The sequence below is a fragment of the Scophthalmus maximus genome, chromosome 15, assembly GCF_022379125.1.
Source record: "Scophthalmus maximus strain ysfricsl-2021 chromosome 15, ASM2237912v1, whole genome shotgun sequence".
NCBI classification, from domain to species: domain Eukaryota; kingdom Metazoa; phylum Chordata; class Actinopteri; order Pleuronectiformes; family Scophthalmidae; genus Scophthalmus; species Scophthalmus maximus.
Window position 1 is genome coordinate 3,865,620 of NC_061529.1, and position 17,526 is coordinate 3,883,145.

At 46.1% G+C, this 17,526-nt stretch overlaps 2 protein-coding genes across 11 annotated transcripts in view; one reads left to right on the forward strand and one right to left on the reverse strand.

Annotated features, from left to right (window-relative positions):
* smoc1 (SPARC related modular calcium binding 1) overlaps window positions 1-11,772 on the reverse strand; it is a 44,267-nt gene extending 32,495 nt beyond the window's left edge. For all 8 annotated transcript variants that reach the window (XM_035610646.2, XM_035610645.2, XM_035610644.2 and 5 more), the window contains exon 1: window positions 11,336-11,772. In XM_035610646.2, the coding sequence (XP_035466539.1) occupies window positions 11,336-11,440 (105 nt within the window). In that variant the 5' untranslated portion in view covers window positions 11,441-11,772. The remainder of the gene's footprint in view (window positions 1-11,335) is intronic.
* The window catches only part of ccdc177 (coiled-coil domain containing 177), a 104,807-nt gene that overhangs the window by 78,813 nt on the left and 8,468 nt on the right, over window positions 1-17,526 (forward strand). For all 3 annotated transcript variants that reach the window (XR_007029756.1, XM_047327173.1, XM_047327174.1), the window contains 2 exons: window positions 5,445-5,514; window positions 11,247-11,398. The gene's annotated coding sequence lies outside the window, so the exon portion shown is untranslated. The remainder of the gene's footprint in view (window positions 1-5,444; window positions 5,515-11,246; window positions 11,399-17,526) is intronic.

Genomic DNA, 17,526 nt, shown 5'->3' on the forward strand with positions numbered 1-17,526 from the left:
CTGGTCTGATCCCCATGTAAAGTCAATTACCTCTTAAAATGTCCAAAGACACACACTATTTGGCTGCCCTCTGCCTGCGCTCGGACAACGCGGTGGAAGGAACATTCAAACAAGGAGGAGGGGAAAGACACGATGGCACACGCTGTCCAACTGTCCGCACTGCAACAATGCGTCGGGGAACAAGCCAGACAGTTTAACGCCATTTCAGCCTCGGCGTCGGAGCGCAGCGGCAGTGCTCTCGGTCAGACAGCTCGTGATTTAGTTCAAACTAAATCACGATGTTCTCCCCTTCATGAGAAAGTGCAGACAGGGAAGAAAACACGGCAGATCATGTTGATTTTGACACGCGTGTCATCCTCTTGGCTTCAGTGGAAGGACGGGAATAATTCAGCGGTCGGAAAAAGAGCATGAATCTACGTTGTAGGAGCATGCGGCTTGTCTTTTAATTTAATTTCACAGTGCCACCAGTTGAACTCGAAGCCGAAGTGTAAGAAAAGAAAGCGGGAGTTACATGTTTCTTCCATCAGAAGTGGTTGAAGAGACTCGACCAAGCCGAGCCAAGGCGCTGTGGACGGAAAGCAGTTTGTCTTGTGTGCTGAACTGTTGAGATCGGTAAAAGAAAGTATCCAGAGGAGAAGCTATAAAAGTGATTTAGGTCTGTTCCGCCACTCCTCCAGGTGAAGAGCCACAGAGTCTGGCCCCCGCCCACAGGCCGACCCGTGCTCCCCGTCCCTGACTCACAGGCTTAATGGACACCGCGCTTTTCTACCTCCGCTGTCATAATAAAGCATTAAATCACAGATTTTGAAATGGCATTGTCCGGTAAGTGGAAATAAACACTCTTACCAAGTCTCCCACACATAGTCATTACTTAGTCAGACTGTCCCACCCACGGATCCGTCTCCCATAAAGGTGAAACCGGAGACTCCGGCACGCAGGAGTTTTCTTTTTACTTGAATTGAAGAGTAAAATTTGAATAAAGTACTGACAAAACACTGACTGCAACAATTTCCCAACTTGTTTAACTCTGAACATGGTGACCATTGACCAGTGTCACTAAGATGTATATATTAAAAATATACATTTATCAGTTATTGTCCAATACATTACAAGTAACCACAGACTATAGACGACCTTTATGTAAAGGTTTCATAAAGGTTCATCATCTTTCTCTTGCAACACATAAAAATGAGCGACGAATTCATACCAGAGCACAAACGGTGACTGTGACAAACAACCACTTCTATAAAGGACGTGATGAAATAGGTCCACGTTCCTCATCTTGGACCAACCACGAGGTGTTTACGGCCTTCTGCCTTCACCGCGTCACCACTGGTGGTCAAGTCGTGACAGAGAGCCAATCGGGAAGTGACCGCATCGTCGCTTCCAAACGTCTCCATTTCTGTGAGCGTCCTTACTGGAGCGCGGCCCTGCAGTTCTCAAACTAAAACGGGGCCCTTTTTCCCAAAACTTGGAACTGTTTCAGGTGCTTGAAAACTCCCGTAAACCTAGCGGCAGCGATGCATTTTAAAACTAAAGCGGAGAAGTCCAGATGCATGTGGCCCTAATTCTCTGTAAGAAGGCAAACAATCTTCAAACTCTTCCTTTAACAGTCGCCGCCAATGGCAACAGGCCGGCGGCTGATTTTTCAAAACCCCCCGAATTGCTTCAGAGACCCGTGGCCCATAATAAGAATGAGTCCAATTTAATTTGTGGTAAAAAAAAAGAAAGAAAATGCCCCTGAGGAGAATATCAAACTAAACGCTCTCCAATCGAATCCGCCGACTTAGACTCGCTGCATCGCGTGTCACAACAGTTTCTATAGGACCGTCGCTTTACATTTATCCCTTACTATAATAAATATAATAAAGTTCACCCACAGCAGCAGTGAAAAAACTACGCTCTTAACCAGCCGGGTCAAACGGGTGAGTGAGGTTTGTCTTCCAGCACCGAAGAAGTTGGAGGAACAAACACTTCTCTGTGTTTTACCAGATTATCACATCCAATGTGCCGGACCCCACCCGTCTGGCACCTTGAGAGGTTTAAAACAAACGCGAAAGGAGTTGTCTTCTGTTAATGTCCGACCCGGGTCCGTTTGAGAGCGCTCAGCTGCTACGCCGTTGGCCAGGATGACGGGACACTGGCATTATCTCCTGAGGGAAAACAGCCGCCCCTCCTGGTGGGTCAACAACCGCCCGAACGTCTTACAATCAAAATCAAACAAACACGTCCAAATGAAACAGAGCGACGTGTAACGGGAGCTATTACTGGATCTGCCGGGGGAAAACACGCGGCGCTCAAAATAACATTGGTGACCCAAACCTGTGGGAGAGGCCAAACGCACCGGACGACATGACGGGGTATTGAACGCACCCCTGAGGAGACAATCTCACTCCAACGGCCGCTCAGAGGCCCTCGTCTTTACCTTGGACCGACGGAGAGGAGAAGAAGTGCACATACATCTTGAATTGACAGAGAGGCAGCTCGGACATAAAGCCCCTGACGTGGTGAGGACATGGTATCCCCCTCCTCCTCCTCCGCCGCCTGATGGCCCGCCGAAAGAGATGAAATCAAAGATGGGCCGCGGGGGGAAGTTACACAACGGTTTGGTGCTGATATCTTGAGCGGGAAGCGATGAGCGCAGAGATTCTCACATTTAACAAGCCAAATTCCCCCAACACACACACACACACACACACACACACACACACACCTAGCCACAAGCATCTCTCCACCACTCATAAAATAAGTGAAACGCGACCTCCATTGTGCAACCATTACAGCATTAGCAACGGTGTTGTTTTCTTTTTTCATTTTTTGGGGTTCCAGCTCAAGCCCCAGCAGTGGAGCAAGAATAGTGATAGAAATAATAATAAAATAATCATTTTTCATATATATATGCACACACGGGCTGGCAGGAGGGCGAGGCGACGGGAAACCAAACAAAGGCACTACAGTCAATGCAATTAACCGGTTTTATTTGAACGCGCCACTGCTAATTCCTTTGGACAGATTTTGCGTTTCGACAGCAAACGCAACACCGTATAAACAGTCGGCCCCATTTTCACGTTTATTACATTTATCAGCTCGGGCCCTTAGCAGGGAACAGGCTTTCTGGAGTTTCTTCGTCAACATCATCTCGGCTGATTTACAAACCAGATGCGCCGCAGCTGTAGTGACGAGAGTAATAAGGGCCGTGGACGAATACCCAAAAGAATAAGGGGTGAACGCAACACCAGCATCAAACGTATTCGCACTATAGCTTTCATCTCCAACCAACCGCGTTTCCGCTTCAATACAGTTGCGCAAATGATGCAGTTGAATCTACTTTTGCACCTTCCAGGCGGCCATCATCTTTTATATTTTGAAGCCGGTTCAAGTTGTATATATTTCCACCACACCAAACACCGAGTCAACATTCGTTTTTTTGTGATGCAGCACTCTTGTAATGAGGTAACGCAGCGCCGGCGTCTTAAATCAGTCTGCCTGGGAAATGCACTGCCAACACATTCGAGCTCATAAGATATTCATATTGCTCTGGAAATTTATGGAAAAGCAGTAGATGGCTGGAACAAAAGTGCACTAAAGTTTCTGAAACACGGCAGAACAAACAGCTACATAGTAGTTTTTATCTTGGTTTAGTAGGAAACAAAATCAAATATGGAAATTCTATTTGATTTGTAGCTGAACTTGAAAGCCCACCGCCGTCATCCTCTCGATTTAGCAGTCGACGATGTGGGTAACTTCAACTGTGGTCGCAGCGGCTGCTCGATGCAAGCGTGACAGTGAGTCACGACGTGCGCTCTGTGTTTCGTCTCTCCCTTACTCTGGAGGCTGTACCAAAAGTCCGCTGCGCCCTTTGAAGTGTTAGTACAATACTGTTTATGAGCTGCGGAGAGGGAGAGGGACGGTGTCGGGCCCACAGTCGGGCCCACAGTGATCTAGATGTTGCACTTGAGGCCTAGTTGCCTTTTGGAAATCACCGACTGTATCGCTGTCACTGTTACAGCTCAGGAATTATAGTGTGCTAGTCCGCAGGCATTACAGTTAATTTAATACTTCTGGTTAGTTTTTAAAATCCCACTGCCAGACCCTCAGGAGTTTTTTTTTTGTTCATCTCCAAAGTAACTGTAACCGAAGCTTCCTAATTACTAAATAACTCCGGGATATCTGTGATTTGTGCTGCTGCGTTCACTTTCAAAGAAATCGCCGTATGATTAGACATCATTTCTCCAGATCAGATTTAATCTGTGCTTCACAGAATTCTTTTTCCATAAGTTTCCAATCGCATCTCCCGATTGAAGCAACATTTAATTCGGTCGGCTGCATCAACAACCCTCTCCGACTTGTCCTGACGATGGTCGACTGAAGCCGTTACCTGGACTTGGTATCACGAGGGACGTTTGAATCAGATCCGGTGCGATGGGAAAACGAGGAAACGGCTCACGGGTCGGACCACATCCGCTCCGTGTGCCAACGCCGCACGGACGTGTCATGTGCTCATTATCCCCTTCGGGCTGAGCAGCCAATAAGACAACAACAACATGAACATACACACTGTATTCAACCCCTCTAATGCAACCCTGTGCCACAAGCCAAGAAGTGGATTGGTCGTTTAGAGGAAAAGGAGGATAAAAGCGAGCCGACCACAGAGGAAACAAGCCAATGAAAGTTGCAGACCAAAGTCGGGGCTAATTGTGTGCTGTTGTGCGCTTTTTAACGGGCCGGACTAATCGCCTTTGTCCGATAAACTGGCATTTGGTTTTCAGGAAATCTATAAAAGTGAATGCCATCCGTCATGCTGTTTCAATTAACACACTTCACTTAGCCGTGTTGTAAAACATTTTTTAAAAAACAAGTGGAGAGAATAAGAAGGAATGTATTAAAACGTTGTGCCCTTGTCCTCCTCCTCCCACTTGTTCCTTTTAAATTTCTAATTGGGTTTTGTCTCGAGAAAAAGAAACCTGTAATTGAAGATTTTCAAAGTAACCTTTAATTACACAGCTCCAGCGCGTTGTGAACTGGCAGGCCGGACAACTTTCACACGGGAGGTGCAAAGTGTGTGTGTGTGTGTGTGTGTGTGTGCCACTCGCAGCAGGAGTGCCAGGTTTGTGGCCCAAACCATTAAAGTGCAGCCCTCTAATCCACCTTTTCTTTAATTTGACCCCTTAAATGTATAATTGCTGTCATGTTTCAGTAGATAAAGTTTTGGCAAAGTAGTTTTTTAAAGGTGAAGGTAAATAAAGGACTTCGGAGAGCTAAGCTTCCCCTTCAAAAAATAACATTCCTGTCTGTTTGTAACTTATCTGGTCGTCTGTTGTCAACTCTGCCGATTGGAACACGTTGTATTATGGTTGGAGACTACAGTACAGTAATAACTACAATTGAAATGTAATGGCGTCATGAAGGCATGACTGCTTTCAGTAAACTTTGCTTCAAAACAGATGTTTTTGGGGCCACTTGGGAGCAGCAGAGACGAGCTGTAAACTCACCACTGACACATGAATAACTTGGGTGAGTTGATAACAGCAAATTCAATAGTAAACAGTTTAATTTACACGTCACCAGCCGGTTGCGAACGTTGTCTATCTGCAGTTTGGTGCTGAGCAGGTACAGTAGCATCTAATACACTGTGTCTGGAAACAGTTGCCGAGCAGCGAGACTAAACCAAAACGGTAAAGTCGCATGTCCGAAAAACTCAAAACAATGAGCTGCAAGACACTAAAGCTGTTTTCAGACATTTTCCTGAAATTTCCCAGAGGGGCAGTAACTTTTCCTGCCCTGCCTCGAGTGGTATTTCCAGAAAATGAGCCCATGTGATAAAACAGCAGGAAAGTCCCACAGTGAGTGAGTGGCCGCTCTTCGTCATCGTCACGTTCTTCCTCCTGCATGCTCTAGTCTGCACAGACGCCCACTGAATGTTCCAGAAATGTTCCCTGTGTGAACGCGCCTGACCCGGACGATCGCGTGTGAACAGCTTCACACAAAAAGCAGCAGGAGGCAGCGAGGAGCCGCGGACGTGGGTGATAATTCTCTGTCGACGAAAAGAAACATTATCACGCCGTGCTGAAATCAGAATTCCTCTTTATACGATGTTCGGGGCATTAAATGGGAGATTAACGAGAGGGACGACTTCCTAATTTCCATTTTGAAGTGGTGTAAAGAAATCTAAATCAAAGTGTGTGTGTGTGGGGAGGGGGGGGGGCTTCCATTTCGGAAATGGCTCTAAAACTGATTAACAGCATTCCTTGTTTGTCACTAATTCCACATCCTGGCTGCAGAACAGTCAGCTGTCTCCACGGTTCCCAAGGAAGTGAGCATGTGTTTCACACCACCGTTGCATACTTCGGCTGAGACCACACACTCACTCCCACTAAAGGAAATGATTAAATATATGTGGCAGAGCAGAAGCTAAGCTGCTGAGCTAGTTTGATAGATCGTCTTAAGGGACGGCAAATAGTGTGTTCACGTTGGGTTGGAATAATCAGAAAAAATAGTTCCGGACCGGGAAAATTGCAACATGTCGACAGTCAGCGTAAACTTAGACGTCATCGGCGTATCGCATATCAATTTTATGCTAAAATTTCCTTTATAATAATACGGTATTAATTTGCAATGGTTAGTTGATTTCCACGTGGAGTGACCTAGATTAGTTAGGGTCCTGATCCTTCTTCTTTGCTCTTCGAGGCTCTAAACACATAACTACAACATATTTTGTTCACACCATCAATGTTTTTTCAACATCCCGAAAGCACACGAACAGACCGGAAACGTCCCAAAAAAACGACTTCACAACTCGGGAAACGGGACCTTGTGAGGAGCATGTGAATGCACTAAAAAAGGGACACAACTCTTTCAACTCTATTCCTCTCAAGAAAAGAAAGAAAAAGGTTGAGCGACGTAGCTCTGATCCATGTGTGCAGCTCACCAACCTGGAAATCCCAGAGCTGGACTTGCATTTCATTGCACTGGTTGTAAAGTCCCACAATTAAGCATGAAATCTGCTGATTGCAGGGAATCACAGGGAATCGACATGTGTCAGAAATTAAACTGGTTGCTCGTGGCTTCATGCTTACAGCCATCTGTCGGGTGTCATGTGAAATATACGTGGAGTCCAGTTGTCCACGCATGTGAGGCCATGGTTGGTGAACCTGTGCTTCAGGCGGGTGAGGGTTTTGTTATCCATCCATCCATCCATCCTTTTTCTTCCACTTATCTGGGATCGTGACGCGGAGGCACCCGGCTAAGCAGGACGTTCCAGACATCCTTTTCCCCGGCCATGCTTTGCAGCTCATCCCGGGAGATCCCAGGACGTTCCCATGCCAGATGGGATCTGTAGTCCCTCCAGCGAGTGCCCGGGTCTACCTCTATAGGTTGGACGTACCCGGTAAACCTCCAATGGAAGGCGCCCAGGTGGCGTCCCGACAAGATGCCCGAACCACCTCAACTGACCCCTTGTTGACGCAAAGGTCTGGGCCTTTTTCTTTTCCCTTCAAGCGCCTAATCAGACACTGCTGTTGAACAAAAATTCCGGACAAAGTTAATCTAACAGTTTTGTATTTGATGACTCTTCTCGGGGAGACGCTGATGCCAAACTATGACCTTATCACGTTGCCGAGAATCCGTTTCCCCCCATAAAGAGTAAACGGAGAAATGTGCGCGGCGCACATCTGTGCGATGATGGCTGACAGCTCTTCTATGCATCTCAGTTGCTCTATGGACAAGCCTCTTTTATATCTCCCTGTTTTATGTGAACGTCTCTGTAAAACTGTAAAACACATTTAATGGTTATCCGAAAAACAGCTTTTCCTTCCACTTGTCTGCATTGTACACACTCAAAGTGATAACCCGAAACACATTGTTGAAGGGAGACATATTATGATCCCTGTCCTCTGGTGCGTGATAGGTTTTTTTTTCTGTGTATGTACAGTAAAATGGTCTGCAGAGTTAAAACGTTCCCGACAGAAAACACTGCTCCTGAAGTTGCTGGAGCGCCTCGTCAGGAGCTTCCGGAGCGTCGTGACACTGCGATGTTACGGATGTGTTTATCCGTCCGTGGTCGGAAAACTGATATCGCTGCTGCTTCTTCCGTTTTTTTCCTCCTTTATGATTCATCATCATCGATGACAAATGCTGAGACGGAAAGATTCCTACGAGACGCTGAAACGCAATGCTGTACTTACAAAATGATTTGTAAGTTATATCACATTTGACTTTTCTCTGTGATGTCATCAGTGACTGACCTCCTTTCCTTATTGTTAAAATTAAGAATCACTGGCTCGACCATGCAACAATCACCACGGGCAAACTGCGGCCATGCGTCGCGTGCAGACCCCCTCACACCTGCACCGTGGCTGTGATCCCACGTCACACCAAATAAAAGAGGCCTTTCCTGCTCCTCGACCGGGGCTCCTCCACTTTCCCATGCTCCAAGCTATGCAAGTCTTGGCTGCCACGCGTCTCCGCTCTGGCTGTTTATGTTTGTTTTTCGATAAGTTTTATGAGTGTTCGCTGATGCAGGCTGCGAAGTATGCAGGTCGACCGCTCATCACGTCCCATCCCTGGCACAGGTTGATTCAGTGAAGGGGATTAAGGATAGACAGGGGGGGGGGGGGGGGTGTGTGGATGGTATTCTTATTTGTAAGGCCTATTTCTGTACACTGCTCCCCCTGGGAAACGGGTAAGAGCCAAAAAAAACATAAATGGAAATGAGATTTTTTTTCCTGCCTGTCCAACATCTGCCTCATTAGATGGATCATTCCTGGTGCTAAGGACCAGAAAAACCTTGTTGCAATGATTAAGAAGTGCAATCCGTGAACTTTCATCATCTTAGAATGTATGAAAAAGATTAGAAAGATAAGCAAATGTTTTCTCCTTCACTGCCTAACTAAACAATTCAGCCTGCGACTTTGCCGCGGGCAGATCGTGTGAAAACACTGTTGCGCTGTCATCACAGGAAAATGTGTGCTCAGCATACCTTAACTATCAACCCACTTCCTTATCACCTACGTGTCTCTGTCCTCCCACTGGCTGATGAACACATTACTAAATAAATAACTTCTTGAACTCCATCTTGAAGAGCGAGGTACGGCCCGACTCGTCTGACTGGCACGAACGGCAACAATCCCAAAACGGTCTGAATCGTCTAAGAGCTTTGTTCGTCTCCCAATTGCTCGCGTTCCCTCAGCTCTGGGAAAATGTTGGACGCGTGCGCCTATTGCATCATTGAGCCTCGCTAAGCGATGAAGTATATAGCTCTTTATGGCTTTTTTTTTCAGGAGCGCTGGTGTGTAAACGGGCCGAAGTGCGACCGTTCCACCTCGCTGCCTGATGCAGGGCAGGAAGAGGCCGACGTGGACGCAGACGGAGTTTTTCAATTCGATGGGGATAGAGGTCATGGAGATGCTGTGACTGTTCACCCGGCCCCAGAATTTGATTTCCTCCGGCGGGGAGGTTATGTTTACACCCTGTCCTTTGTTTGTTTGATTGGTCGGGCGGATTTTTTCCGCATGATTGCGTAAAAACTGCAGGACAGAGTCCCAAGGAACTTAGAGGACGGACGGGAGATGGGCCAAGAGAGAATCCATCCAATTTGGGGGATCGTTTCACTCCCCTGTAACATTCGAGGTGTTTTTTGTCAGGGAATTAAACATGGATCTCCACGAGAAAGATCGGGCATTTTTTTAGTAAACTGATATCCTGTCGTTTGATCCCCACTTCCCCCCAGTGAGCATGCCGAAGTGTCCTGGACTCCAAATTGCCTCTGACGGCTTTTCCGTTCCATCTAAGAGTGTTTGCAATTTGGTGCGGCTTGATTGGATTTCAGGGGATTGGTGGAGCTTTCCGCTCTTCTTGTTGCTACTTTAGAAGAACAAAGAAAAGGTGTTCGAGGGTTAAAGTTTCTCGGCCTGCAGAAGGGCATGAAATGCTTCAACAGGAAGAAATTTGAGTAGTTAGCAAGACGGGAAATTGCTCACTAGAGCAACACATCTCTTATGGAACAGTCCAACAAATCAAATGTCCCCACATCTTCCTTCAGATTTCCCAAACATCCCATTGGCCTCGGGTTCTCCCCGGATCGGATCCTCCACCTGAATCCGCCGCACAAGATGCACTCGCATGACAGCGGAACAACAGCACGCTCCACTTGGATCTTTTCATAATTTGTCCAGAAGGAGAAACAATAATAAAGCAAACGATGACAAAGTGCTTACACAAAGTCTGAATTCCCAGTGACTCTTTCCCGGGAACAGTCCTGACCGCAGTGTCTTGTGTGGGGACGGGGGCTGGTGGGCTTCAAGGCATTGTGAAATAGTTCCAGTATGTGAGACTGAATTACATATTCAACCCCCCCGTCCACCGAATCATCCTCCCTCTCCTCTGACCGCAAATGTTATACTACATCTGTGGACTGAAACAATGCCGCTCTCCTCCGACTCCCATCATTTAGTTCGCTCTCTCCGTCCGCACGGGGCCACGACGAGTGGCTGTCGGAACGATGGATGGAACAAATAAGACACAGGGAGAGAAAGAGACAGAGAGTCGAACAAGGAGGCAGGAGACATGACATGAGGACGGTCGTAGAGAAGAAGAGGGAAGTGTGGAGTAGACTCTGGTCGAGATTCCATATTCTAGAAAAAGAGCCTGATCTAGTCTTTATGAATTAAGAGAGTGGATTAACTGTAACGGCCTTTCAGTTTCTCTCTCTCTCTTAGAGACTCAGCGAGGGAACATCGTTGGAGCGAGTCAAAAAAAATGATGAAAACATGAAGCCAAAATATCATTTTTCTGGAGGAGCATACAGTTTGTGGTTTTTAAAGAAAAAACAACATGCTGCCTCAAAGCTTTTAACAATAAACGTTTCACACATATCATCCATCGCTCTCTGCAGAGATCTTTGACATGATGATCAATAATAAATGAGTCGTTAAAATGTGTGCAAAAAAAGTTTGGAAAAGTCCTGATTGCAACTGTTGACTTCACATATTTCTCTATACTTTTATGATCCACTCTTTTACACCTGCTCTGTAAATAGTTCATCTTATATATCATATTACAAATATTGATATCATCGAACATTTCTGTATAGTCTACTCTCTTCACAGGATTTGAGTTTTAATAATAACAATAATGATACATTTTATTAAAAGTTTTAATATCTAAGGGCTGTCGTGAATACCTGTTAATTTAACAAAGTGATAAACCATGTTGGGTTTTGTTTTTTTCTCCAACTGTTGTTTGTGCAGCCTGATGAAAGTGCGCAGTTTCTAATCTGCGTGTTTTCCGCACATGTCCTATTTCAAACACGAGAGGAGCGCGGAGGGTCTGAACTCACCCGCGATCCGGGCTTCTGCGCCGTCACCGGGGGCAGGTGACAGAGGAGCAGCGGCGCCAGCAGGTGAGACGCGGTGAGGGTGAGGAGGGCGGACAGGAGCATCATCGAGCGGCGGCGCGGTGCGGCGCGGGGAGCGGTGCGTCACGGCGCGCGGTGCGTCACGGAGAGCGGGTCAACAGGTCCAAACGCGTGGAAACACACACACTCACACACTGAACAAAACAGAAATCACTCTCTCCACTGCGGCTCCCTGCGGGTGTCTTCTCGCCTCCGTGTGGTGATGGTCCGGCTGCTGTTGGCGGGATGAGAACTCATGACTCTGCGCCGGTGACCATGGTGATCGAGGGTTTTTGTGTTTTATCCAGTGCGGAGAAAGGATCAGCTGCTCATCGCGGGCCTTCCACGGCTTTCGGTGAGTCCGCGCCTGCATCAGTTGCATCTTCATTTAAAAAAGCGGAGGGAGGGAGGGAGGGAGCCGCGCCGCTGAGCGACACCGCCGCCGGCCAATGACGGCGAGGCGCAGCCACGCCCACTTTCTGCTGGTCCCAAAGATCCTGCGGAGGAGGAGGAGGAGGAGGAGGAAGAGCTGCTGTAGGGTCGGTCAGGAGGAGGGAGGCAGGAGGCAGGAGTCTCTGCAGCTGCAGGGGAACTCAGTGTGTTATCATCCGTCTCCGAGAGGCCGGACAACGGCCGAGCAATCCTGGGGTCAACTTTTTCGTCTCTCGTCTCCATTCAGAGACGTATTATATATAAACTCTATAGTGGCCCAGTGTCCTGCCGCCGCGACATTTAGCCTGTGTACTTGGGCTATTGAGCAAAGTCAATAGCCGTCAAGAGCACTGCGGGGGGGGGGGGGGAGGACTCAGTGGGTTGACTGGGCAAAAACAGCTGAATGTGACACTTTACTTTTACATTATATTGAATGATGAGAATAATTTCGAGAGTAAACTTTATTTTTCTGGAAGAGTAAAAGGCCACTGGTCACTGCGAGGAACCTCGCGTGGAGACGTATTTTCAAAATGTAACCCTTGACAGTAAGTTGGTCATTGTGTTCGACAAAAAGATTGGTAGAATATTAGTAAAAGTACATGATAGCTGAAATGTATTTTCACATTTTTCGAACTGCCGATTTTTACAAAATCAAAATATGTCACGATTTTGCAAACATAACAAACGACATAAAATAATCAAATTGATGATCAATGTAACAAACTGTTAAAATAAAATCAAACTAAATATGATTACAGTATATCACCATTAAAGCCACAAAACGTTATGATATAACCATATTCAGCAGTAGAGTATAATTATTTACTCAACCGCTTCGTTACAAATGTGATGAGTTTTCACATTTCATACGACTTTACACTTCTACCTCACTACTGTACCTCTTAGGAAGAAATATTCTTCATTCCTCTTACTACATGTTTTCAAACAGGGCAAGAGTTTATGAAATACTTTAACTTGGCTCCACCTCCACCTGGCCAAATACAAATGAATACAATCACATCTCTGCTTGAAGGGGTACCTTCTTACTTTATGCACATTTTGCTAATATGGCTTTGAATGGAAGACTTTTACTAAATATTTTTAATTTGGCAGTTTCGCCACTTCAAGTCTCTGAGGAGTTGAGGAGAGGGAGGAGAGGGAGGAGAGGCCGAGCAGGGAAGCAGAGTGTTGAGTGCAGGTGTCCAGCAATACCCCCCCCCATCCTTTTCTCTCCGTCTTTGTCCCCCGTAGATATTTTTGGATTGTTAGCCATGACAGCGGCTCTTTGAGTGGCTCGGCGGAGAGCCTTGTAATTAGAGCTATTGAGCTGCTGGAATTGGCACAATTAGGGTCAACGTTAATGATTCCTGTTTGCACCGGGGGCCGATTCAGCGAAGGCCTTTTTTTAGTTTTTTAGTTTTTCTCCGAAAGGATGGAGAGAATTCGAGAAAAGAGGGTCATAGGGAAGAAAAAGGGGGAGGGGGGGGGGGCAGTTGGACATAAAGGGAGAAAACAGGAGGCCGAAACGCACTCGAGGCAATTCATCAGACCACTTCAGAGACTACAGCGTCCGTGTAGTGTCGTCATCAGAGCTGTTGGAGGAGGGATGCTCCTCTTCCTCTCCTCTCTGTGCCCACCAGTCCACGCCGAGCGGAGACACGCTGTGGGAGGTGAGGACGAGGAGGGGGCGGGGAGGGGGGACCAGGAGTGTCTCTTGGAATGTTAACGAGATCAGTTAACATCTCTGCTCTTCCCTCTCGCCCTCGGCCCTCCGCCCCCGGACACAAAGAAGACTTCTGCTGGGCGTAAAGCTGTTGTAGGGAAAGCATGGCTCGACACTTTCATTCTGTTGTCATTTGGCCGAGCATGAAAGAGAACCTCTGACAACAACAACAAAGACGGCGTTGAATGGGCATGCTGAAAGGAAATGTACTTCCTAATTACTGCCGCGGGCCCTCCCAGAGACGACCCCCCCCCCCCCCCGCCCCTCCACGCCGCCGCCTACACCAACTACATACGGCCGAAAATTAGCAGGTGTCTGTGGACAGAAACAGACGGAGCAGGAGAGGGGCCACCCAGATATCTGGGGGGGCGGGGAGGTAGCACAGATGTTCAACCATGATGTCACAGGTGCGAAAAGTCCAATTTAGACATGCACACACACACACACATATATACACACACACACACACACACACAGTTCAGATGTGTTATCTTACGTGTTGATGTTTGAGGTGCAAACTTAGTTATTTGTTCCATTATTAAAAAAATTTACCATTATTCACACAATAATATTTACCATAATTAAGTGCAATCTTCAAAATAAAAGCTGATTTTAAAGTTTTCCTATCGGGGGTTCAGTTCTAAGAGACCCTGTGATGATCTCTAATGTCATGTGACTACTCACCACCTTGTACTTCTGACACGGGGGAAACCAGATGTTCTCCAGAGGTGAACGTTACAGTTCAGATATTTAATTTACTTTTGTCATACTTCAACGTAATTGAGCTAAATTTACATTTTAATTTTATAAGTTTATTTTAGAACAGTAGTTTCTAATAACTGCGACAACTTTCTTTAAAAGTTGTTTAACAAAAAACATACAACATGATGAACTCCATTATCATATATTGTAAATGTACATTAAACTCTTAACTCTACTATATATTATTATAAAGTACATTTATGTAACGCTTTACTTGTGATTTTGTAGTTTTTACTCCACAATATTTTTACATGATTTATTTTTATGATGATCTTTCGGTTACACATTGATTGATTGTTTTATAATTTGTGTTGAGTATTTATTTTCCCAATATTAAATTATAATAATTTTACATTTTCTATAGCACTTATTAAAATACTTTATAAAATACATGTGAATGAAACGGCACAGAACAAAACACAACAAAACTAAAATAATAAAACAAAACAACATCAGTTAAAGTTTAAATTATTTAAAAACAGGTAAAGTGCTGGCGGGTCTAATCTCCTCAGTCAAGGAAGGAAGAACAAGTTCTAAAACTTTATTTTTTCCATTTTATGCTAAATTCTGCTTTTCCTCCAGTGAATTTGGAAATATTATGCTTTTTTCTCGATTCCACTCACCTGACAATGCAGATACTGGTTTCATGTTCAGAATAAACGTTCACATGCAAAACAGATGATCTTCATTTATATTGATGAAACTAATAATATAACTCTGCAGTACTTTTAATACTTTCTAATTTCTGATACTTTAAGCACATTACATTGATAACTCCATACTTGATGTAATGAGGTATTCTACCCTGAGGTATTGCTAATGAGGTTATCTTGCCTCCACCACTGCAGTGCTTGGGTGTGTGTGTGTGTGTGTGTGTGTGTGTGTGTGTGTGTGTGTGTGATAGCTCTTGCAAAGTTAAAATTGTCAAACACTATAGCGAACACAATTACAGCCCTGAATGAAAGACAGACAGACAGCGGGAGAAGGGGGCTGGGTTTTTTTTGCTGAATGGAAAAACCGGAGGTCAGATAGAAAGCCCTCTCCTCTTTAAGTGTCATCTGGATTTGATTTCATAAATTCTACATATTTTACATGTACCGACCGCAGTTTTCACTAGCTCCTGAAAAACGAGGAGCTGTGGACAGAGCTGGACTGGACCGTCTTTAAACACACACACACACACACACACACACACAGCGAGGCTGGTGCAGGAACACGCCTGTGACCGAAACGCACAGCAACAACAAATAAATAAGCCCACCAAGCCAAATTATCCGTGACATTAATCAGAGATGTGAGGGGTTTTTACGCGGGGGAGGGAATGGAAGAGAAAGTGGCAGCGGAGAGCCACGGGTGTGAAAAGGGCCATTGAGTCTGGACCGGGGCGTCCCGCACCTGCGCCGTCTATTCACCCCACTGTTTACACACTGTCATCCACAATTAATACCTCCCGGGGACTGGGCGGCCTGCCCTCCACAGGGCCCCCGGGCCCATCCAGGGCCCTTATGGACGCCTAATTGAGCATACCGCTCCGCTGATTGAATTAACAGCTCTGTCTCCGGGACCTTTCCCCCCTTCCACCGAGGAGGGGGACTGCTCCACACCCGCATGAGACCCCTGTACCGTCCCACGGAAGACAGAGGAGCAGGGGGGGGGGGGGGGGGGGGGGGGGGGGGGGAGCGAAAGGGTCAGAAGGGCGGGGGGGGGGGGGAGTTGTTGAAACTGTCCAGAAAACGTTTCCCCTTTTCTGTTGGCTGGAGCTGTGACCGGGGGGCAACGAGAGGTCTCGGTCTTCACAGGCCCACGGAGCTCCAGCGGGGCAGCGCCGTGAGCGGCGCAGGGCGAGGAGAGAGGCTGGATTGTTGAGAACATACTGTACATGATATCGGCACGCAACACTGTACTTTTTGCTAAGTTTCTCACGATCCACATCCTTACAGTAGAATCGCAGTATCATCTTTCTCTCTGTTTCTCTGGGCAGATATTAAATGACAGAGGTGCAATTTCAAACGGAAATTACAACCAAAATGTTGTTCCCCGACATCTGGCAGTGGCAGAAAAGGAGTTCACATCTATATAGATTAAAGTATCCGTACCACACTTTAAACAAGTTCCTGCATTTGTAGTTATGTAAAGGTATGATATATTAATAAAAAACATAAAATGTGTTATAAGTTGCAAAAGTGAAGGTACTTATTTAAAAAATGATGTCTTCTGTGAGTGATATAGGTCCACGTCTTCATCCGTATACTTGAGGAGGAGGACAATCAGATCTGCCTCCTGAAGGGAAATGAAATGGGGGAGTTCATTCCAGCCGAGGCGGATGACTGACGGGGGTCATTCAGCCAAAAGTGCTGATTGTCTGAGTCGTCTGTGTAGAACTTGGCTCGTGACGGCACATAGATGCTCCCGGTGGCTCTGGTTCTGCCCCGACTCTGTTATTCTCACTACAGGATTCTTAATCAATCATTTCCTGCTGATAGTTCTTTCCCAGGGATCAGTTTGTCCTCGCAGGACAAGGTGAATACTGTCGAAGGATCTCTCTCCGTGCTGCAGGTGACTGGTTCAAGCCAGTTTTCCCATAAGATTTCATGACTGTGTTTTAACAACATGCACTATGCTAAAATATGCTTCTATACCTAGATTCCAAAATGGCAAACTACCAGTAGCCATTTCTGGATTTGTCAAAGAAACTGAAATGATAAAATAGTAAAAGCTAATGAGGAAGAATACAAGTGACAAGTTTCAGTGACACAATAACCAACAAAACTAAGCAAAATTCTATCTATCTATCTATCTATATTGACAAAAAGAACAGCAAAAAATTGATATTTCATCATCTCCACATATAAACACAAAGGAAACCATTTTTGTTGTTGTTTATTTACTCGTTAATTTAGTCGAATTTAATGATCAGTTGATCTGCTGTAATTGTACATGTCTATTTAGTGTATTTTAGAAAATGGTATTTTAGACGATGGAGATGTAAAAAATGTGCTCACACGTACTTTTGCATTAATCTCATTTTCATTGTTCCCGTCCGAATCCTCGGGCCTTGGCACCTGTAGGCTGGTTGTCAGTGTGAGAGCGGGGGGGGGGGGGGGGCGAGGGAATGCTCTGGGCCCTCACCACCAGCTGGGTGTTGCAGTGATCTCCATGACCGCACCAAGCGCCTCACCTCTCGATGAACCCCCCGGTCCGGCCCTGGTGCTGGGGA